Source organism: Dromaius novaehollandiae, chromosome 15, assembly GCF_036370855.1.
Source record: "Dromaius novaehollandiae isolate bDroNov1 chromosome 15, bDroNov1.hap1, whole genome shotgun sequence".
Lineage (NCBI taxonomy): Eukaryota > Metazoa > Chordata > Aves > Casuariiformes > Dromaiidae > Dromaius > Dromaius novaehollandiae.
The window spans coordinates 9,130,620-9,154,996 of NC_088112.1; the positions used below are offsets into that span (position 1 = coordinate 9,130,620).

Here is a 24,377-nt window from a genome sequence, read left to right on the forward strand (position 1 = left end):
TTTTAGACTCTGCTTTCTATAGTATCCAAAGATTAAAGACTCATATGTTTGCTCAAGTTGGCTAGATTATTTTAAGCTTTTAGGTTTCATGATACTTTGGAACTGGAATCCTTGAAAGTGTCTCCAAATTAAGGTCTGCTGGAAGCTGGCTGATGCCTAAAACTCTAGGCACCTTTTAAAAATCAAACATTAAGACACATCCAGGAAAAGGATGCACAGCAGGAGGGGAAAAATGAACGCTGCAAACTCCACAATTTCTCCATCATCCTATGGCCTATTGTGAAAATAATAGCTAAGTAGGAATCAAATTATGCTCAAAAAGGAACCTGCCTGTTTCCTGTTGGAAAAATATGATGCTTTAACAAATTAAATTGTCAAATTAAATGAAGGGTATTTTATTTTAGGGCTCACCTCATTGTGTACAGCAATGTCCCATCCTCTGTAATTCGTAGTAGTTTATTTGGCATTGTCATGTTATGAGCCACTGACTTCTTTCCATTGTGGAAAAAGGTATCAGGTGTCCAAATTTTGCTGGCCATTAAATTATTTAATCGGAGAACAGTCATAGGTCCTTTGAATTTTAATCTCTCGTCTTTCCAGCTTTGGCGGAAAAATACATCTATAGTGTACTCCTATATCGATTCAGAAAATAGAGAAAGTATCATGATGTAATATCTTGCAGTACAAGAACTTCATAGGTATATTCTTACTGTTCCCTTAAAAGCAAGACTATTAATGAAATTAGTAGTTATCAGAACATGTATTCTCTATATTACATCCAATATATCTGAAGCTGGTTATTAAACAGTTACAATATCATTACTGTGTTCAACAGAATAAAAGTTTGGGAGAATTGTGTACCAAAAGTTAGACAAGAATTTGCAATATAATATTGTAGAAACAAAATAATTCACCTTCTTCTCGCTTTCCCTTCCCCTTTCATAAAACTGTAATTTAAACCTTTGGATATGGAGCCATTATGCGTAGCACGAGGAAGAATATGTCTCTTTGTATAAAACAAACCTGGCGAGACAGGATCTTGCTAGCACCTTTTGTTCTAGGCATCTCATTAGCATAAACATGTAGTCAACCTGGGAAAAGTTCACAGATCGCTGAAATTATGGGGTCTGATTTATGAGAAGTAAAACAGCTCAGTGGGCCAAATCATTGGACTACAGAGAGTGCAAGCTGAGGCCAGTTTTGGACCAAGAGTTGTAGTTCGGTCACGCAAGGACTGGAACAATGTGGAAAGAGACACAGTAGCTGGTTCAGTGTACACGAGGAGAATTAAAATAACCGGCACTCACTAAGAAGTGAAAGAATTATCTGACATATTACAAAGCAATAGGAACGGAAGTTCAGAGGTTAAAATTAGAAAACCTATTTTGGGTTATTATAAATAAAACACTGAATAGTTCCCCAATGGAGCAGGGTGAAAATATGAAAAACTCCCGTGGATACAGTATAATGCAGTATTTTCCAAGGAAAAAATGCCACCCCAACACAATATTGAAGTATGGGATTAAGCTGCCCTTTCTGTCATTCGTTGTTATGCTGTTGTGATGAATGTCAAATGTAGCTGTGCAAAACTACCCTGAATGATAATCTTTGGGCTTAGAAACTAAAGCTTTGCTGCGATCTCTTGCCAAAGGACTGATGGCAAACCCTGAAGGAAAATGGCTCACGCATATACACAGCTACGAGTAAAAGAGCTGCCCCAAGGACTATGTTAGTGAAGAGAAGTGTTCTGGAATGAATATGCAAAATTTGAGCATAACAGACTTGCTTAAACTTGTGATTTTCATTTTAACAAATCTCAGCATAAGTAGTTGTGAGCTGTTTATTCTTCAAGAAATTCTCGGCAAATGAGAAAGGTGATTGATTGTCTGTCAGTGCGCTTCTCCTGTTTTCAGGGCACGAAATACCTGAATAAATATCTTGCGGACATTAAAGTGTTGTAGTGCCATGGGGTGGTCTTCTTTTGGTTTGAGGCTTTTTTCTTTACATCCCAGTTCTCTGAATCATTTTGACGCGTATTTAAATGTAAGCATTTCCACTCCTTTAGTCACCTGCTCGGTGAGCTACTGGAGCCTGGATTTGTTTGGCTCCAGTGACAGCAGTTATGTGCTTGTAGCCAACTACTCGCTTTAGGATTTCGCTGGATCGGGGCCTTGGATTGAACCATGTGTGAAATCTTGTCCCAAGTGTGCAGAAGAGTGGAACAGAGAGAAGCAGGTTTGAAGGGTAGCAAATGACATTAAAATGTTGGGTTTTCACCATATTTCACTAGCACCACAGAGGATTTCCTCCTACACACATGAGAAGGGTAAAAGACATGCCCAGAAGGTGACATCACCTCAGTGCGAATTTTAGCCATTCCCTTTTTATATCTTGGTACTGCAAAAAGGAGGGGAGTGGGTGGTGTTACAGGTTGAGAGGAGGGAGTCTGGTTCTTCACTTTATGTTAACACAAGATTGTTAAGCTGGAAAAGCAGAAAGAGTCTAAGAGATTCGATAAGGGATCTGGCAGTAGAAGACAAAAAATCAATTAAAAAGTAGCTGACAGGTCATGCCAGACTACATGTTTCTCTATCCTAGACTGTTGCAGGATAAAACATAAATTCATTTTGGCTGAGCTTTCTCACCTCCTTAGTTTCCACTACGCATTTTAACATGAGCAATAATTCTGCTTAAATGAATTCTGACAGAGAGCTGATTTTAAGATCAGGTCATCAGATATTCTTATTCCAATTAGGGTCTTTTCTACAGGAAAGTGCCATACAGAATAAGGGAAGAGAAGTATTTTCCCCAAGCCATCTACTGTCACTCTGGTATATGTGCAAATAGATGAGTCAGATGAGATTCAGACTAAACTCTCCATGGTGGAGATTATTCATTCCTTAGTGTGCAGGTAGAGAAAGAAGATTCTTCTCTGCACCTTGGCAGTAAATTGTACAGTATAGCACAGTTATAACATGTTGGCTTAAATGTGAGATCCAAGAAGGAAATCATTTAACATTTTCTGTGTTTTCTAATTTATTTACATTTTATCTCTCCCTGAAGATAGCTGGTTTATTCATAGGGTAGAACACACCGTGGTCTGTATTGTACTGGATCCTGCACAGGCAGGCAGGAAGACAGAAATCCTTTCCCGAAGAACTTACAGTACAGAAACAGAGGGAATGAAAGTTTACTAGAAAAAAAATAATTGTCTTTATGAAAAAGGCCAATTTTAAAATGTTCTTATTCCAGAGAATGTAAATCAAAACCTTCACGAAAATGGTAAGGACAGTCAACTGAGAATTGTTATCTGTTGTTTAGTTCAATTCACGATCTGAGATGATGCCTGAAAACCTGCAAAACTCTTCCAAAATAATGTTGTTATTTTAGAAAAAAAGTGCTTTTCTCCTGCTTTGTTCACAGGTTTAAGAAGGATCCAAGACATTCTCTGTACAGAATAGCAGGTTATGTCTATGCTGCTCTTAAAGAGTGTCTTGAGAGTGGGTAGGAACACCATGTACTCCCTGATATATCAACCTACTATCTATATAACTGCCTCATTGGATTCCTGCAAACAGATGGTCTAGGTATGCCTGGTGCCTCACTATGGCTGTGGTTTCATAACATATGGCGTCAGCTGGAATAAATCACTCCCAGCTCCCAACCATCAGTCTTGGGGTCCTAGAGGAACCCATGCTTCTCCCTAGTGTGCCAATACAGCTGCTTCTGAGGTCGCCCTGTGATCAAATCCCCCAGTCCAATCTGCATGGACAAAGTCTGGTCACTGGAGCAATTCTGGGGTGGCCTTCAAATGACAGTGTCTATAACCAATGTGTCACATGCACAGAGGACCTTGCACTCTAAATTTGCACTGAAGTTGAAACGAAGAAAATTTATATTCTGGTAAGCTCTTCGTTATATCTTTCTGTTTGTCTCTTATTTCACAGGTATTTCCTTAAGCAAAAGAGTTAGCATGAGTAGGCTGCACAGACATTACTTTTTAGGGGAGGTGAGTAGGAGTTTTATGCTAAATACCTATCTGTAATGCCTTAGTTTTCAAAATATGTGAACACCTGTCTCTGTGTTTCTTGTTCACACACTTTGTTAAGAGATCGATGATGTCTTTCTCCGATGTTAACTAAGTGAAAATCAGGAGACAATGTGGTAGGGGTTTTTAAATTATTTTTGAGAATCTTTTTTTTTCCCCCATAGGTAGTAATTGCTTTTGCTATAATAATTCAGCTATACTGAGGTCAATACTTTTCTTTCAAATACAGCTATTCCTAATTCTGGAAGTAGATTGTTTTTGGCTTCAGTATTTAATCCTTCTCTAAAGCCCAAATCCCACAGAAATACCAGTTTTCCAGGAATGTCAAACTAACTTTACCTTCTATTTAATAATTATATTACCTAAATATGCCAGGTACAAGGAGAAGCAAAAGTCCAAATGTGATCTAATCCCATGTGCATCAGCAAGCCTACTGGTTGCTTTAATTTTATGTCTACAGGTAGGAAAGCATTTACGCTCATTTGTTTGCCATTCATTTTTGGAGTTTCATACTAAATCTGACTCGAGAGCAAACACTAGTTTAGCGAGGCAATTTGTAGAGAATTCAAACACATATCAGTTTAAAGAGTATTTTCATCTACCTGTATATATTACTCTGTTTACCTCCCACAAACATCTGTCCAGCTCAATACTTTAAAGGCACTTAATTTTCAGGAAATAGGTAGCTACCTCTCAAAAAGAAAGTCTCTTCAAGGCCTCTCCAAAAATGGAACAATCTCAGATCACTTTTACAAACTGCAGCTGCTAGAGTTTTAATTCAAAGCCTATTAACTTGAAAAGGATATTTTAGTTATATGCTTGTTTTTAAAGTTTTTGGTTGGCACCATATTAAGTAGCTGGTTACCTATTTGTATCACAAAATGGGAAAGCAAGATAAAGTGATTTGCTGAACTAATCACCAGAACAAAAATAGTGGATGTCATTGGTTTCTACCAACCTTTAATCCAAGGACTTTCTACTGTTTTGATATATAATTTAGAGAAATAAACAGAACTTGTAACTTCACAAGATTATCACAGATAGAATAGAAAGCAAAAGTCATTGAATGAAGATTTTTTTAATTATTATTGTTCTCCACTGTATACTGCTTAGGTACAGTATTGTATATGTGCACTGTGAAGACCAGTCATTAGTGGAGGTGTTTCCCTAGATGGTGTGTCACTGGCAGGACTTCTCAGCAGAATGACGCTCAGATTATCTGTGCTTCCCAAGTATGCTTTCAGGTTTAAATATTATGGCATCAGCTGCAATTATAAATTCAGTTGTAATTTTATGATTCTTATTATCCAGGCCATCAGGAAAATGCATAAAGTTCATTTAGGAAAATAAATTGTCTTGTACAGTTACTTTCCTGTTACTCCCTCCCTTAATATTTTTCGAGCAGTCAGAAATGTGTTATTACCTAGTGTTTAAGACCTGTCTATACTGTTACTTCAAATTAAACAACTGACAATTTTGTAGTGATAAACGGAACATGTTTGCTTTTCTGTGATAATTTGTCCTCTTACTTTTATTTCCTCTTTCCTGTGGTGAATGTCTTTAGCTAAATGTGGCTAGCTACAAGATTTAACTGTTTTGTTCTTTTTTTTTCATGTAAATTAACGAGGATGTTTTCAGCATTCATCCTAACATAGGATCCAGCAGAAACTACTAAGTGTAAACCAGGCTTTCCCTCTCAAGAGCAACCTACTTGTAAGAGTCTCATTTATATGGAAAATTTAAAGTACCTTATCCATATTTTTACACTACTTTTAATACCTCTTAAGACCAGAGCTCACAACAGCTTCATTCAGGTTTCTGAACTGCTGAATCCCCTGCAGTTATCTAGCAATTTGATTTTCATATTCATGCCATAAAGAAGTGACACTAATTCTCTCATTAATCTTCTCTTCTCTTTCAGCAGCCAAGATCTAGGAAACGCACTTCCCATTGATCAGTAGCTTTTAATATAAAAATACAGGTTAGACTGTATGGATGTCACACTGTAGGCATAAGTGTTAATTGCGTTTTAAGATGATGATCTTTCTCGGCAAATTGGATCAGTGATGTGCCAGCTAGGACCTGAGCAATCATTCTCTGAAGAGTACTGATCCAAACCCTAATGCATTTCCTAATATATTATGTAGCAAATATAAGCTGTGTTAAAACGCATTATTAAAGTCACTGAGGCTGCTAATTTAAGGGCACTTAAATGCAGTCACAGCTAACAATAACGGTTGCACATAAAAGCTGACAGCAGCTTTGGGATCAAAGGTTTTAAAAAACAGCCTTAAAAGGAGTAAATAAGTTATTGCAGAGATCGCTTATCCTCCGAATTAAAAAGACAAGAGAAAATGAATGCTGTAGAAATGTAGGCCATCACTTACCATATCGTGGTCTGAAACAGGCCCAAAACTGGTGACAAAGATGTCAGTCTTCACTTCAGTTACACGCTCTGATGAAGCAGGAAATGAGGACAGTGAGTGTCTATCAACAGTCTTCATTAGATCTAACCACTACCAATTCTCAGAATAAATAGAAAATTTATTGGCTTTGATTAGCCATTCTAAAATTGGTCTACAATACAGTCGTGATAATTTATTGCTTCTAGATGTAATTTCATGGTCAATATTGTCAGCAACATTTTTTTTTATTAGTGTTTCCGTAGAACTTTTTGAGACACGACTTGTGCCGCCGAAGTATAGAAGCCATAGTTCTGCTGCTGTGTAAATCTTTTTACTCCTTGACTAATGAAGCTTCTTGCCTGACATTATGAACAGTGCTGAATATTTTACATACTCAAATGTCATATTGGGTATTTGATGTTTCTGGGCAAGCTGAATGAAGGTCTCTAATAATTAACCCTTGGCTTATGCATTATGTATTTAGTATTGAGACACAGGAACATAGAAGAAAGAGAGAGAGAGAATACATTATGGTGTATAAAAATATAAAGATATTTTATTGGCATGAGTTAGAGATGGCTGCATTATTTATAACTGTAATAAACAAAAAGGAGATAAAACTATTCCCAATAAATATCAACTAAGCATCTCTACTATGTCTTTTTGTCATCTGTATAAACTTTATGTTTTGTAATCTTGTAATCTTTTTAAATTGATATTAGCACTGATGTTAGATTTCCTTTAAAATAAAAGATTTGTTTTACAGGCCCCAATGACAGATTAGTGTAAATAATAATTCAGAAGTCTGTAATGTGTACCTAAAATAGATAATAGGCATGTGCCGTATCTTAAAGTTAGACTTCTCAGTGATTTCCAGGCTGTACTTTCACTCCCTGGCACAATGCCCTTGGCCATTTCACAAGTACCTCCTGATTTTAGTGGTCGCAAATGAGCACTCAGCCTGAGACACCTGAACCGGTGCTGATTTCCAGAAAGAGCCAAGCATCTGCCTTCTGCAGAACCACTGGTGAAAGCCATGGTGGGAGACCTGCAAGCTTAACCTCCCTCCTTCCTCTCTGCACACACATTACCAGCCACTTCTGAACACATTGGGATTTTTTGGGCCACAAAATACCAAAAAATATTCACCCAGGATGGCATGTGTCAACGTAACTTGGTTGATTTAAATATAGCAACAGGGAGTAACACCACCTGGAGGCATAAATCCAAGCACTGTTGAGTGGAGCTAACCCCATCAACTTCAGAATTTACAGAGGCAAGTCTGAGTATTTACTATACTAGTACACAAAGCAGCATGGGTTTTTTTGATAGAAATTTCAAATATGGAAGAAGGAGGGATGCATTTCTCAAATAGCTTTCAGATAAATAAATTGAGAAATTTGGAATAGTAGAAGTAATCCCCCCCAAAAAGAGGCTAATATGATTCAGTAAACAAGTCAGGCAGCAGGCAAAAACTGTCATAAGCCTAAGAAATATATATGGGTCTACATTATCTATATAATGTTATTTAAATATTGTAAAGTAATTAAGTGGAAAAAATAATTTAACAGAAACCTATTCAACTTCAAAAGATTTCAGACTGTTGAAATATGATTTGTTCTGTCTGACAGTGAACAAGATTAACGTAAGTTCTGACAAAAGAGGAGTGAAGATAAGAAATCATGGTTGAGCAACTAATAACAATATACATTTCTATATATGACCCGAAAGTTATAATGGGAATGAATGTTCTAAGGTGTACACATAAGTTCTTCCCTATTGCACTTGAAAAAAGTCTGCAATTTATAAATGTATACAAATGTAAGTAGTTTAATATAAATGTGTTTAATATATATGTATACAACAAAATATCCCTTTTTGTGAGACAGCAGCAATCAAGATGTAATACTAGATCTGATTCTACCATTCTTGTAATGCACTAAAAGGCACTTGTATACTGTTAGCAAGTTAGTGCAAAATTTAGTTGGTAGCAAAAGTAATATCCAATATTCATTTGAAAAGGTCAAAGGACAGAATTTCCAATGTATTACTCCTAGTCACAGAAAGCAAAATACTGCAAAACAGCTGAGTTGCTTGATAGTGTCTTTTGTATTCGAGGTCTTTCATATCCGTGACTGAGGTGTGCGGACTACTGTGACTGCTGACAAAAGCACTGGATAGGTGAAATGTCCTCATTGGCTATCCAGTGAAATGAATGTCTGACCTTAGCATCGTTTACAAGCTTTTTAATTGGCTTAAAGAAATTTAAGTGCTCCCTTGACATCTAATTGGCTCTGGACTTAATCTTAAAGTTCACAGTGAGAATAACCTCCTATTACAGGAAGAGGCATGTGGTTGTCCAAAACGTACTGACTTGGAAGACATGCTCTCTCTTTCAGCCCACCACTCTTACCAAAGTTCAAGAGGTGAAGGCTGTGATCTCAGATGAAGCAGCTGGCAGCAAAAGCAGATGGAGATTTCACAAGGTCCAGTAAAACACTGCTGAAGCAATTCTTTAAGTTCCAGCTACTGAGTCATCTTTTCTTAAGAAGAGCGAGAAACTAATATCATCGTGAAACCTATTAGAATTCTGCGTATTGAAAATTGAAACTCAAATGTCTCTTTTAAAACTCTTTCATTTTTACTCTCCATCTCCTTTCCATTGAGGCATTCCCACCAGCATCATTGGGAGATAGTCCCAAGAGAGCAGATGTTGGAAGCAATTCAGAAGCAATGTATTCATCCCTTAATGCTTTAAACTCAGGGTCCCAGCCAAAGCAAAATGCTGTGGCTCTATTTAAAATAATAGAATGAACTGATTTACCTTATACAAACACAGATTATACTCTTTGAAGCTTATCATGTGGTGGCATGCTGAATTCTAAAAATCTCTCTAGAGTTTTAGGAGACTTATGGTCATAATAGAGAGGTTAAGGCTTAGGGAAATCACTTGGAGGAAACAAAATGGAAACTAAAGGCTTCAGCAGTAAGATGGAAGATTTCCAAGGGAATGGACAAATGACCAGTGCCTTTCAAATGATCTCTTTTATCCTTGATATGTACCTCATTTTCAAATACAGTAAAAAAATGTGTATGAGCACACCAAAGTAAGATTCGCCCCTCCAAAGCCGTGAGGAAGTTTTGAAATTTTTGTTTACTGTTTTACTAATTAGATGATTCAACCATGCTTTGTTAAGAGCTCCAAAGGTTATGAGTCACTCCTGCACAGGACACGGGTTTACTCATACAGTTGGGATGTATATTTAGAATCAAGGTTAACCATTTTCAGTTTGCAACTTGGGAAGGTTTAAACTGTGCTTGAAATGCTCGGTTTTGTTTTTGTTTTCAGAAACCTCAGTTCCTGACTATATTCAAAACCTTCACAATATCCCTAAGAATTGGAGAAAATTCCTAAGCCACTGAACAAAGCAAACTATGGCCAGGAGCTGCTCTAACAGCTGAGGAAAAATCAGTCAGTTGTAAAGACATGTTAACCATGTCTCTTGACTATAACACCTACCCCCTGAATCAAGAACAGGTAATACAGGCATGTCTGTAAAACTGGTAAGGATTCCAGCTTAAAAAGAGTAAATTACTAGGAACTTTACATTATGTTTAAGGAGATAAACTGTAAAGCAACCATAATGTTTGGGGTCCAAGTCATTACTGATCAGCAAAATTGCAGGAATATGTGAAATACCTTATTTGCTTTTTATGCTTTAGTGCTAGATATCAGAGGAAAACTCAAACAGGTTTCTCTCCGTGTTCAGCACCTAGAACAGACCCTCAGGCAGTAAACCAATTTGCACCAATGGAAAATGGTTTTGGTCCACATATATATGTGAAAGCATCAGTCAACATGAATTACTGTAATTTTAGTGTTTACAACTACTATGTTTTGCTAATGATGTTAAGCTAATGTAAACTCTCAAAGTTAATAAGTAAAAACAATAAACACTTCGATTTAAACTCCCAGGGGGCTCATTATTTCTAGAATAGTGATTAGATTACAAATTGAGAACAAAAGAAAAAACCTCACAGATTTATTTAAACAGCAGGAAATAAGCCTATTATTTATAGAAAACTATTCATTTTATATTTCCCTTTTTGACCTGTTTGTATTTGAGCACAAAACTTAATGTTGAACTAATTCCATCTTTTTTGGTAATGCAGCTGTTCCTGCTCTATGTCTTGTGTAAGCGTGCGCTGTAATTGTTAAAACAGAAAAAGGTTTTCTTGTGGTTTTGAATGTAGAGATTAGATGCCTGTATTCTGCACACTATTGCTATTAAAAAAACCTCACGTAGACTAATTGCTCTGGCTGAGTCCTATGAAGTATCATGATCAAAAAACCACAGCAAACACAGGGACCAATTTTGTGATGCTTCTTTTGCAAAAGTAGGGGACACTAGAAAGGGAGAATAACGCGCTTTCCTACAATGCCGCAGCCGCAGCCTGTGCAGCCGCTGTGACGGGCTGGCGCCGAGGGCTGCACCGGCAGGGCCAGCTCTCCCCAGGGCAACCACCAGCACTGAGCGGTCGCAGCCTCCCTACTCCACTGCGGTATTGAGGCCACTTTCCTAGTTCTCCTATGGCTTTCTGCAGTCGCCTTTATGTCAATGTGGTCCCTACGGAGTGGAAAAAAAGACCTAAATCAGCCCCTCATGTTCTTATAGGACTAAGTATAGGATCTGGTCCTTATTTCTCTACAGGATTATGAGTAAGGGTCCAGTATAGGACTCTCTTTTCATTTACAGTAGAGTCATTTAGGTTTAATTTAATTTATATTACACACATGGACCAACACTGTATTTCCCCTAAACTTTAAGTTAGTGCAGATCTGAGTTCAAACCCAAAAATTTCCTTTGGGACGTCAATCACCTTATCCTATATTTACAGATAATGTTCTCATAAAAATGAATTTGAAAATGTAATTAACATAATACTGTCAGGCTTACTCTCCATTACTTTAAATATAAGCGCTCTGTGGAAGTAATGAATTGCTTGCGATAGACCCGTATTCCATTTAGGGATAGTCACACTCAATTTTGATATACATCACACAGGAGAGATCAACAAATAGCTTTCACTTACAGCATGAAACAAGCCTAATTCTGTTCAATGTTGAAGTAATGGCGATAATCTGTTTGGGATGATCTAATGTGCATTTGACTCGACAATAAAATGAGATTTCATTTAGGAAGCTTCGCTCTGATCTTTGTAATGAAACCCACTCTTCTTCTTCTCCACTGTTCTGTATTAGCAATCTTCTGTCTTTCCACTAAAAATCCCGCTCAAAGGGATAAACCACATTTACAGTTATTCTAAGCTAAAAGGTCACAAACCACCTGATATCTTTTCGCTGTAGAGAGGGCACATGTGCCAGTGCAAAAGCGACAGACTTAAAATCTGGAGCTGCAGCTGATTTCACCTTACTGACCCTCACCATGAGGTACCGAGCCCCTGCCCGTGGGCAGGACCCCCTCCACCGCCGGCTCGCCGAGCCTGCCAGCGTGCCATTTGCAGTCGCCTCCTTCACCACACGAAGGCAGCCCAGAATGAAAGCCAACAGCATATTCATTTACCGAAGACACTTATTTTTTCCATTGTTTCTTAGCACTTTTCAGTGCTTTTAAACTCCCACTGTAGAGACAGTGATCTACTATGAGAGGTCACCAAAGACCGACTTCACGTTTCCTTCGTATTTGACTCTTCACTGCTATCTGATCCTTTATTTTGTTCAGGATCATCTATTTGAAAAGAGCACAGCATCTTTATTATTTAGTCTATTTTTGATCACCCCTAGTTCTAGGATCCAGATAGTTCCCACAGAAAATTATGCTATTACCTTAATGACTTCACTGTTTATTTTTTTCCCTTAATGTCTAACATGATTTCCTCTTTTTCAGCTTCAGTATGTTACTCTATGTAATTCCTCCTCCTTGCTTTTTGTAAATGATTATCCTCTCATAGAGTTAATCGGTATCCTCTGGAGTGATTCAGAATGTTTTTACATTCATTTTGAAAGTTCTATTTTCCAGGCACAAATAACTGTAAACGTAGTTATTTGTCCGTGTTTATGGATGGCTACAACAGATGCTTATTTCCTAGCGACGTCTGACTAAGTGACTGTGCCCACGTATGAAGGAGGCAAACAACTAAATAATATAATTTATATCAATAATTATTGATAACAGGTGCAAATGTGTCAATGCATAACATAGTGCTGTGTTTCTTTTTTTAAAAAAAATTGATTCATTTTTGGCACAATGACTTTTTTTAAATAATAAGCATATTCAATAACTGTTGTTTTTCTCCCTGGGTCACCTACTCCACTTTTTTATATTCTTTATAATGAAAATAATTCCATCTCAACTCATTTCAGGTATGGCTTTACTGAATTATTTGAGGAATAATAATTTTCATTTCCATACTCTGTGGAGCATATGTGCTTTCCCAGTCTCCCTTTGAAGTGATATCTCAAAAGAACGTCTAAAAAAAAAAAGGGGGAGGACTTAATATCAGTCTAGCACTGATTCCACACATTCTGAAACTGAGGGTCAAAATTCTACACTTCTAAATTTTTCATTACCTTAATGCTCCCCATCTGGCTTGCCAATCAATATATAGTATAGTTCTGACAATCTCTCTTTATAATGAGAGCGCACCAAAGGAGAGCTGGCTTCATGGTGCCTGATCTGCCACGAAAATCTCCTCCACCAGTACATGAAACCTTACACCCCACTAATAGGAAGTTTGCGAACTCAGAATGGAGAAATATCAGGGGGTTTATCTCAAGAGGGAGGAAATTGCTTCTATAAGCAAGAAAATTTACTGAAGATCAAACCTGTTTTACAATTCATTGCATTATTATTTTGTACCATGCCTTTTTGTTACTGAATTCTCCGTACATGCACATACGCACAAGGAAGGTGAAACAAATAACCCGACTGACTACCTTTTCTTCCACAGCTGAGAAAGAGAGAAATTCATTCTGTTTTTTGTTTCTGTTCATGTACAGAATTCTGTGTTTTGTAAGTGTATATATTTGGAAAGCTGCAGTGTATAAGGAGAGGTTTTACAGGGAAAAGTAGAGTGTTTTCTGCAATGTAGCTCTTTCTGTAGGAGAAAACAATGGTATCATGTATTGTTTTACATCAACTATTGTTTCTCGGAAGCCACTGAATGAAGACAGTAGACAATTTTCGATAATCGGAATAGAGTGTTATAATGTAATCAGTGGTACACAGATTTATATTGTGTTTGACACAGTGTAAAATTTATCAACATATTTTGCCTAATTTCTCTCATAGCTGCATCATAGCTTATATGGAATGAATCAGTTTTAGACCTAATTCTGTGTATCATAAAACACTGTTCTACTGGTAGCTTTGGTAGCTTTCTTAATTTCCTCTTTAGATTGGATAAAAATCCTGTTCTGATTGAAATATTTAATAAGAAACCATCATTGGCTTTGTTGGGAGCAAAACGAAGCCACGATTCTTGCAAATACATTTAAAGCTCCCAGCAATAGACCAAGCAAACAGAACAGCTGAAGGTTATTGAGCTTCCATCGCCAAAACCCAAGCTACACGGGATGTACTGATTTAGACATATTGATGGTTACTTCTACGTACAGATCATTTCAGAATATATTTTCCCATTATACAAAGTGTCTAAATCAAGTATGTCAAAATTGCCTCGTGTTGAGGTTATTAGGACATATTTAAATACCTCAACAAGAAAGCATTGTAAAGAAGAATTTCAGAGTTCTCAGGCAAAAGTTTTATTATAAACTGGCATCACATTTGAAAACACTGGCTCAGATGTCTGTCTGTAGTGTTTAAAATCTACCATTTATATCTTCTGAACAACACATTATTCAGTAGTCAAAAGAGTAAAACCACTTCTTACTACATTTGATTTTATACATGGATTTGCTGACCATAATTTCATCAGATGTGGAATTTTTTAGAAGTCCTGATATGTTTAATTCTAGTATTCTGAGCTCAGAAATATAATAGATAAATTAAATTTATTCTGCTAAACTGACATCATGAAACTATATTGTATTGAGTGATAAGGAAATTGTGATATTCCAGATCCTTGGCTCCAGGGAGGAACATGCAACACTCAGTTCAACAAAGGAAGGAAGCACGTGCAAAGATGATTTTATCTTCTCTGACCCTCAGCTAATGAAAATACTCCAGTCCTGTCTTCCCTCCCCAATACTCGCCTGCTGTGCTCATTTTTGCTTTAAACTGCTAGTAATGCAAAAGGCTATTAAGGTTTGTGAAGAGAGTCATTTCCCTCTACAGAAGCAGCTACATTATACAGTCTCTGTATCAAAAGTAAATTTAAACTGGGTTGAGGGATCCTCTCACAAGGTTTGCAGACCTGTTCTTCCAGTATGCCCTGGAAGTCTGGCTTCAGAAAATGTTTCTATAAACACACACATACACCAGCTTCTGCAAAAAGATCTCTCTCACACTTAGTACGAAGCCCTTAGGAGCTTTTTAAACAGCTATGCAGAGAGTAAGAGTAATGCCTTTTCCTGCATCTCCTTTTGTTTGCTCTTCTAATAACTATAAAACAAATCATAATAGATACAAAACTCATATAAGAAATCATCATGTTCTTGCATTTTTCTTGTAGACACCTACCAGACTTTACACAGTTTACAGAGTTTCATTTATTTATTGCCTTCTGCACTATGTTTATTTACTATGATGTAGTAGCTGACTGAATGCTACAGCTGTATTAATCAAAGATTAAGGAGCATTTATTTGTAGGCTAATCCCCGGGTTTACAAGAAAGGAGGCAAAAACACTGGTAGATGAAACCAAACAGTGATTCTTACTCTGTTGCAAATTGTTTTGAAATTCCACCCAAGAATTTATAGACCAACCAAGTTTTAAATGTGTTTCTCAAAGAGCACTTTATAAACAGGATGTTATCTATAGCCATTCTTTAAAATCAGTGAGGTTAAACCATGGAAGAAGTCAGCTCACAATTGAAGAATCGTTGCAACATGGTAGCCTCAAAACACAGAATAACTAAGCTCACTTTCTATTGTCTTTCTCTGCATCCCCAGGACATGGTATAACAATTCTTAATGTAATGCACTGTTCTTCGTATAATACAGTGCTCCTGAGCGCAGTTATATAAGAACAGGTTGAACTATACATGTTGGTGGGAGAGTCTGCCTTTGTTTTGTTTTATCCGGAGAGTCAGAAAGACCAAAAATAGGTGACGTGGGAAAGAAGAAGTAAAGCCAAGCTTTCAAAGCACTGAAAGAACGGTTTGTGGTTGCACATGGCGATGCTCCACCTTTGCATCCAGCGAGGGCGCAGGAGCCGACGCGGGGCCGCGTCCCTGCAGGACACGCCAGGATGGAGCCACCCAGCCGCTCGGCATGCTGAGAAGCAGCAGGCTTTGCAACAGCGGTTTTGTAAAGAAATCATTGCTAGGTATTTTCTACACTTTTTTATGGATTCAGCACTTTGAGCAGAAGGCGAAAGACATCTTTATCACTCTGTGAAGACAAAATATTATGGAAACAAATCCTGACATACCTTAGTAGAAAAAAATCCTATAAACTTCTCGGAGACTTTTATATCACTAAGGTTGATTGATGTTTTCACTTTCAGAACCAAATCCTCTTATGAAAATAGTCAGTAGGGTTTTTGCTTGTTTAGATGTGTCATTTAGGCCTGATTCATAAACTTTTGTCCTTTGTCAGGTCTCAGGTCATTTTTTTTATTATATTTGATTCTTGATATATTCAAAATTTTAGTGGGCATGAAGTGGTTTTCTTGAATTACCAACATTGGCTTTTCTTCTTCTTTTGGGGAAGTGTGTATGTAAAGTGAGTATGTGAGACAGAAAGGCACGATATGTCTGAAAAAACGGATTTGTGTATCAACATTATTTTATGCATTTATAAACTGAATGAAAACAAGTATATCATGGAAAAATATCATTGTTTAAAATGATTTGTTCTTTAACACATAACCTAAAGAATGATAATATAACACACCTCCCAGTCCTGGTCTCAAGCGGTTATCGTAGCCATCCAGCAGACGATCCAATATTCTGGTAAATACTGTGGTGTTGTCTTTAATTTCATCTTGCAATGAGGTTTGTCCATAGCTGAAATACAGAACAGTCAACACCATAAAACAGTAATCCACCAATAACCTTACCAAGCATTAATTCCAAGATCTGTTCAATCTTGCTTATACTGATTTATAGTCATAAAATCTCCTCCATAAAACCAGACTGTAGCACTTTATAGGCTCCTTTCACTTAAACATTTCTTTAAATTATACATTTTTAGTAAAAGCTTATAAAAACAGTGCACTTGAGCAAACAGAACTTCAGTCCCTTAATGTTTATCTCATTATTCATTAATGGTTATAAAATTCCAATATGTATTTCTCAGTAAAAGGCTCATTTATCAGCAAAAGATAACGTGTTTAATTTATAATAGTTATAAAGGGTTTGCATACAAAAAAGAACACAATTTAAAACACTGACATTTGAGGACTGAAAACATACACTAAAACAAAGAGAAAACAAAAAATACAGAGATATCTTCCTTATGAGTACAGAAGAAAACCATGCAAGAGTATACTTTCACAGATCAATATATAATTTTGCTTCATTTTATTTCCCATTTTCCGTTAGTGATTAGATTTGGAGGAACGCCTCCGACTTTTCTGTACGAATGTGCAATAAAACCATCTGTTGACATGGAAATCTTTCATCTCTGTAAAGCTTCAATTACAGATCCCTAATGTGATAGTTCTAACTCATCCAAAGGTCCCCCAGATTTGCCCCAATAAGGATAACAGAGTTAAGCCCTTTGAACTCATCCACTAAAATCTTACTCTCATCAGTACACAGAAGTGTCTGACTGCTATAAAAGGAGATCAGAATCAGCCTTTTGCTTAAATCTGAAACCTTTACCTAATACCCCGTCACAGATAATTCCCTCAATCATACATTGGTCTTAAAGCCAATCCAATATCTTCTTTTCTTTCATTACTGGGAAAACTTCCATTATAAACACGAGTAGTCATCATGATTGAACCCAAAGACACTGCTTTCGAAAACACCGTTTTGTCACACGCATTACGGCTGAAGCAGTGCAGGATCCAACCCTTTCTTTTGGATCAGGACACCGGGGCCCCCGCGCACCCCGGCACACCTGCTCTGCCCACCAAAGGCCATCTTAGGCGGATATGGTGATGGGTGACATGATCTGGTTCTACTGAAATACCTACAGATGTTTTTTCCGTAAGCCACATTGGTTCAACATCCCTTGTGTGTCCCAAATGCATAAAACCGAGAATGGAGGATGAAAGGCACTCTGCTTACAGGATTTTTTTTTTTAATAGTGCAGGAAAGAAATGCTTCCTGATTATTTTGCAGTACAGATTTAAATAATTGATGCTACAAATTTAAACTTGTTTCAGAACTGACACTCACAGAGTTTTATTAACTTTCGTTTTATTTCAGTAGTATGTGGTTTGTCTGGAGAACAGTTTTCCGGGTTTTTTTTTTTAATGCATATAAATTATGGTTTCTAATGAAGAGGACAATATCTCTAACAGTTTTTAAATGAAATATTCTGAATTTCTTCTATCCATATCATGTGCTTTGACTTATTAAAAAGTTTGATTTATACTTATTTTTATAAACCAACAGTTATATTTTAAGTCACAGAGGTTAATATTTTCATATTTTTTCTTTTACGTTTCCTATATGTTACCAAATAACAAGCTCTCCTGCTGCCTCCAGCATGCAGTATCTCTTAGAGGATCTTCTCCCATGTGTCTTAGGTAGAATTGCAATTAAGGCCTCTTCTCTGGATTGAATCCTATACTAACACTTATTGGCAGTAAACAAGCTGCTGTGCATACGTATCTCAAGGATAGCAGAAGGTCACCAGGGTTAAAGTGCCAGAAGGATATAAAAACACTTCAGTGAGTCTAGAGGCGGATACAGGGGCACGTTTGCAGGCGAGGCGCACGAGGCAGGACTAGAGGCAGCAGGTGCCGAAGGGCCACAGTCCCGTGCCCTGATTGCGGCCGGGCGTCACATCCCCCAGGGCCTTCACCTGTTCCTCCCACCACTGCTTCAGAGGTGAAAGGCGCTGTTGTTATGGCTGCTTTTAACTGATGTATTGTCACAGCAGGAGGAATCCGAACATAAAATTTAGGTACAAATAAAGTATACTGTCATTCCATACAGACTGTGATTTTTCAATTAAAACACTCATTAAAGTAGTCTGAATGTTTGTCTTTTTATGACAAGAAGAATAAATGAAAAGACTTTAGTAATTTTATCTAATTCATCAATTGCTTTTTGTAATGAAGAATTAACAGCCCTCTAGAAGTAAAGGCATGGGAAGTTACTGTGGCAAAATGGCTTCAAAGCCAGATATATTTTATGTAAGGTGTGTACATGGTGAGGAAAATGTCAAAGTTACTGTATGTGACTGTTGTTTCATATTAAACCACTGTATAATAAAACACTGTGCACTAACTCCATCTACAGGTCATTATAATAGTGACACACCATATAATTTTTAAACATTTGTCCAATGCATTTTAATTCACACATTAAAAACGCACATGCAGATGTTTATATATATGTATGTATTAGATATGTATGTAACTAAACAAGTTTTCACAAAATTCTTTGGATAGGCCAGATGAAGTATCTAATGAGTTCTTTAAATTCCCAGTTTTCTCAATATATTATCAAAATAAAAGTATTTTTTTATGTCATGTTTATTCAATATGTCAATCCAGCTACATGAATCACCTGTTATTATTCCTATTTTTTTTTCAGAAGAAGCACTGTGCAGGTGGACCTCTGCGCCCTCCACTCTGTTTAAATTCTGCAAGGTAGCCAGGAGATAAGTGTAGCTGGAGCTGCTAATGCATGAGAAGACACTATTGCCATCAAGGTACAAAACACATCCTTTAGGGAACACTAGTGACAGTCCAAAACCTCTCCTACTGCTTTTTGGTCATGAGGTAGCATTATTGCCAGGACATTAATATTTTTAAAATATGGAAATGCATCTGCGAGCTTTCCCTAGCCCCTTTACTAAATTTTGAATCACAGCAAGTACTTTACTTCAGGTACACTCCAATCTGATTTACAGTGTTTAGCTCACCTGCTAGTTATCAGATGAGGTGTTGTACGTTACAAATTGCTCCTAACCCCAATACTCATCTGCAGTCATGAGCTCAACATATATTCTGTAGAGATTTGGTGCAAGTTGGTCTTTCAATATATGAACTATCACAGGCTTTGTGTCTACAAATTCTTCTTCAGACAAGCAGCCCCCTTCCCTTGGAAGGGCTCCTTCGGATTTGTAAGAACAGGTACTAAATTTGGACCCAGTCCTGACCCAACTGCGACGTTAAGGTTTTGCCTCTGCTTTCAGGGAAAATAAGGTTAGTAAATAGCACTTAAATAAATAAATAAATAAATCCCTCTTAATTACACTTTTTTCCTCTCAAGAAACTTGCATCCCATCTGAAATACTGAATGAACTGAACAGTCATTATTAAGAGTCGAAAGGATTGCATAGGTGTTTAAAAGGTGGTTTAATTTTAATTTGTTTCAGATAGCTTTTGTTTTCTTCATAATATTGAAAAAAAAATGTTATGCAAACAAACTGTAGTTTTTCTTTCAATCTTCTCTTATTTAGATTTAGCTGGGATTTGAACAGGGATTAACTTTCCCCAATACACTCAGTAGTAGTGCAGCCTATGCAATACTTCTGTCTTATGCTGCTGTATTAAATTAAAGGTTCCCAAAATGTATTGATGCATTAAAAAATATCTCCCCCACCTTCTTTCAGTCAATGCATTCAGGAGGAGGCTCCAGGCCCAGAGGCAGTCGCATAGCACCACGAGTCTCTTCATGGTGGGCTCTGAAACTAGAAGGAAAATAATCATCAGTGCTCCTCACATGGAGGAAAAAGCAGCCCGATTTAGGCAAATTCGCAGATACTTTGATGTTAGGCAATGACCTCACAACACTCCAGCTCATGTCACTCAACCTAAAGGAGCACGGCCTTGTCTGCTCTCTGTTGACCTTCCGCTTTTGGAGAGGGAGGCTTTGAGTGGGACTTGTTCTGCGGTAAGGGTGTATTCTTGTTTGCATCATTCTCAAACTTTAACAAAGACAGTTATGAGTTAAGGTTGTCCCCAAACTCGGTGAAAATTCCTACTCATTTTCCTCCTGTGCTGAAAGACGTGGCCAGGCGGGGTCCATGACATTTCCCAATAACCAAGTGCAATTTGCTTTTTGTTTGACTTGGACCGGCCCGAGTCCTTGCAAGCCCTTTGGAGGTCTCCGCTGGTGCAGGGTGACTGCCTGGAGCCGGGCTCCCTTCGCAGCCCCGCTGGTCCGCAACGTGATGGGAGCAACTTTGTTTTACAGACACTGCTATTCTCTTCTTCCCTGAAACATTAGTGTCTCAGAAGGAGTCTAATGATCAGATCCTGATTCTGTGATCTGCTGCTAAGTATGTGCACGACTATTTTTGTCAGGCTAAAGGGCACAATTTATAATCAAACGGTGTGCTGATAACCTGCACACCATCTCCTAAATCTCTGCCAGTCTCTGATTGCTGCTAGGAAATGTTTTTGCATTAGTAGCTTCTTCCTCCTCTCCAAACATCTCTTGTCCTCTCTCCAGACTTCACTGAGTTACTCCCAGTTTACCTTTGAGTAAAAAGTAACAGAACCCAGCAGTGAGGGTTTTTTTGCTTTCCAATAAACCATAAAATACAAAGTTTAGCTGATATTTGTGGAATTAGTGTTCCAGATTCAACTGACTGCCCAGGTGATGCTGCAGGTCCCTCTACATATCTATATGTGTGCTGGAATCCTGTCGATTTTTAGCATTCATTACATTAAACATGGAAAACAACATCGAGAGCCTGTATGTTCCCCCAGGTTCCCCTTCGAAACGCCTGGGGAAAGGAAGCGCTGTGCGCGCCCCCGTTGTGGTACCTTTCCACAAACCTACCCCAGTTCACTGCACACTCTCAGGGACGACTGAAATCAATAAAGCCCCGTTGCAAAGCGGCGTGTAAGCAACGAGAGAGAATTAACGCGCTCACGGCGCGACGACGGGGAGCCGGCGCTGCGCGGGGCTGCGCCGGGGCGAGCGGCCGAGCGCGGCGGGGTCGGCGGCACCGGGGCGCCCGGGGCTCGGCACCTCCGCGGCAGCGGCAGCAGCCGGGGCTCCCGAAACCGCCCTCGCCCGCCCCTGCCAACTTCTGCCTTTGCCGGAGCATCCTCGGGGCGAGGCGCGGAAAGTGCCTTATCCTGAACTACCTCGATCTGTTGAGCTCCGCGCCCGCCCCCCACCGCCACCCCCCGCTTAAATAACCCCCTCTGGGCGTTTTAAATCCTGCAGGAGCAAAGTTTCTTGCAGCTGGGAAAAGCAAATGCAAACAAAGACTTTCCCGGAGCGCCAGACAGCAGCGAGCCCCCGGCCTCCCCCAGCCCGCACCGCCCGGGCGGCAGCGGCAGTTCCCCACTCAAAATGGGCGAGAGGGACGCGCCGGGCGATTTCAGCGGCGCCCACGGGAAGGAAGGAAAAAGAGGGGGAAAAAAAGAGGCATTTTGATGCATTTTTGACCCCTGGTGAGAGATTTGCCCTGCTCTGAGGCACAAATCGAGACTTGTTTTCCTCCCGGCATTTCAACTTTGTATTTCCCCCTCACCCTGAGAAAGCCACCCCTCCCACCGCCTCCCTCGAAAAAAAATATAAATAAATAAACCAAAAAAAAAAACAACCCACCCCACCAAAAGCCCTTTCCGAGGGACCGGTTGAAATCAGTCCACGTTAAAAAATAAATAAATAAAACAAAATAAAAGCCCATCGATCGCTGCGGATTTTCAAGCTGGAGGGGCAGGGGAAAAAAAAAAAGAAAAGAAAGAAAAATCCCACCGACCCGGCGGTACCTGCGGAGAGCGGGGAAAGGAGCCGCCTGCGCGCCTGGACACGGTGCCCGCAGCCGGGAGCGCCCGGCGGGTGCGTGTGCGCGGGTGCGCGCGCGCGCGTGTGTATGTGTGTGTGTGTGTGTGTGTGTGTGTGTGTGTGTGTGTGTGTGTGTGTGTGTGTGTTACGTGTGTGTGTGTGTGTTACGTGTGTGTGTGTGTTACGTGTGTGTGTGTTACGTGCGTGTTATGTGTGTGTGTGCGCGCGCGAGCAGCCGCCCTTACCGGAGCCCCGGGGCGCGGGTCCGCGGCGCCGCTGCCGGCTGTGCCGGGGTGCGCGCCCGCCCGCTCGCGCGGAGGCTGCGCGGCTCCGGCTCCGCCGCTCACTCCGCCTCGGCCATCGGCGCCGCCGCTGCTCCGCTCCGCCGCCTTTCGCACCCGAATTTCTCTCCCCGATATTCCGACCGCGGCTACACAACAAAAGCTTTCTCTTTACCAAGACAGTAGTAATACGTCCCAGGGTAAACCGGATGTGAAATAGGCTGTGACTTCATGCCAGAGAGATTTTATTTTAGAAAGGAAGGTGGTACCAAGCTCTCATCTAGAGACCAATCCGCCCATTTTTTATATGCAGCACAATTTAACTTCCAGTGCTCTCGCCCTAATCCCTTTCTGGCTGCAGACTCAAATCCTTCTACAGTCTGCAGCGTTATTGCTGGCCGGGGGGAGGCTGGGCGGCGGGGGCAGCAGGCTGCGCTGCGAAGCTTTTCACACTTTGCAGTTTACAAAACAGGCTATTTTGGGGGCCGTGCATTAAAAATACAACCGATACACGTTACCGCTCAACCTTTGATCAAATATTTAATCACGGCGTAATCATGAATAAAGGCTGGCAGGAGTCGTGGAGGATGCAGCAGTGCGTGCGTGCGCCCCGAGACCCTGCACACCTATAGCGGCAGGGTCGTAGCCGGGGCTGCTTTGCAATCGTAATTAAACGCAGGTAACGTGCGTTTTGGGGGGACACTCATAGGGAATGGGCTCCAGGACCTGGTGGATCTCCTGCACAGTCACACACGGGTTTTTTGCGGGGAGGAGGACACACAGGTTTGCACAGAGCAGTGTCGCTCCGGACGGCGCAGGGGCTTCGCTGGAGGCTTCGGCTGCGGCGCTGCCCTCCCCGCCGGCCCCCCTGGAGCTCCTGCTCCGGCGCGACGCTCCGGGGCGCGGGGCCCTGCCCGCCCCTCGCCGGGGTCAGGCCCCGTCAGCCGCCCCGCAGCCCCGGCGGGACCCCGGCCCCCTGCGGGAGGCGAGGGGCGGCGGGGGCGGCAGGTGCGCGGGAGCCCGGCACAGGGCCCCGCCGCCCCGGCTTCCCGCGGCTTTGCCTGCGCGCACCTCCCGCGGCGGCAGCCCGGCCGCCACAGGCACAGGCCCAGCGCGTTCAGGGGCCTCGGCTGCCCCTTTCGCCCACCTGTGCCATCGTCAGTCCGGTTTGGGTGCCCTCCTGTGATGCTGCTCCAAGGGAGGTCAAGATCCATGTGTTTTGTCAGAGCTACCAGAGTTGGGTCCCTATGTCTCCAGAAAACTATCTTTTGCAAGCTTTATCCACATTTTTCAATGAAATACTGCACATTCTGCACGTCTTCCCAAAATACACTGTTTGTTTGTCTTTGTAATAGTGCAAGAAGGGTTTGACTTAACCCAACAAGCCAATGACATTCATAGCTAAGGCTGGCAGGCACTTCCAAGGTGGCAGGCATTTTGGATAAATGCCTGACTTACAACACTCTGAACGCTGCAATGACTTCTCTAAGCACAAGGAAAATAGAGATTTTGTTTGCCAGCGTCTGTGGTGCACTAAGTTCCCCCCGATCGTTACGATCAGCATTGAATAGCCACGCATTGTGTTAGACATCGACAGTGGACTTTTCGCATAGTTTCCTGACG

General features: G+C 40.1%; 1 protein-coding gene across 4 annotated transcripts in view; it reads right to left on the reverse strand.

Moving 5' to 3' along the window:
- The window catches only part of GABRA1 (gamma-aminobutyric acid type A receptor subunit alpha1), a 44,940-nt gene extending 20,934 nt beyond the window's left edge, over nt 1-24,006 (reverse strand). Inside the window, exons 1-5 of one of the 4 annotated variants that reach the window (XM_064520852.1) lie at nt 23,902-24,006; nt 20,329-20,416; nt 16,493-16,605; nt 6,436-6,503; nt 412-632 (exon numbers count right to left, since the gene is read on the reverse strand). In XM_064520852.1, coding sequence (XP_064376922.1) covers nt 412-632; nt 6,436-6,503; nt 16,493-16,605; nt 20,329-20,416; nt 23,902-23,968 — 557 coding nt within the window. In that variant the 5' untranslated portion in view covers nt 23,969-24,006. Of the gene's footprint in view, nt 1-411; nt 633-6,435; nt 6,504-16,492; nt 16,606-20,328; nt 20,417-22,457; nt 22,560-22,718; nt 22,802-22,929; nt 23,018-23,901 lie in introns of those variants that run through there. The other 3 variants (XM_026117473.2, XM_026117482.2, XM_026117492.2) reach the window with 3 other exon arrangements.
- Between the last annotated feature and the right edge of the window lie 371 nt (nt 24,007-24,377).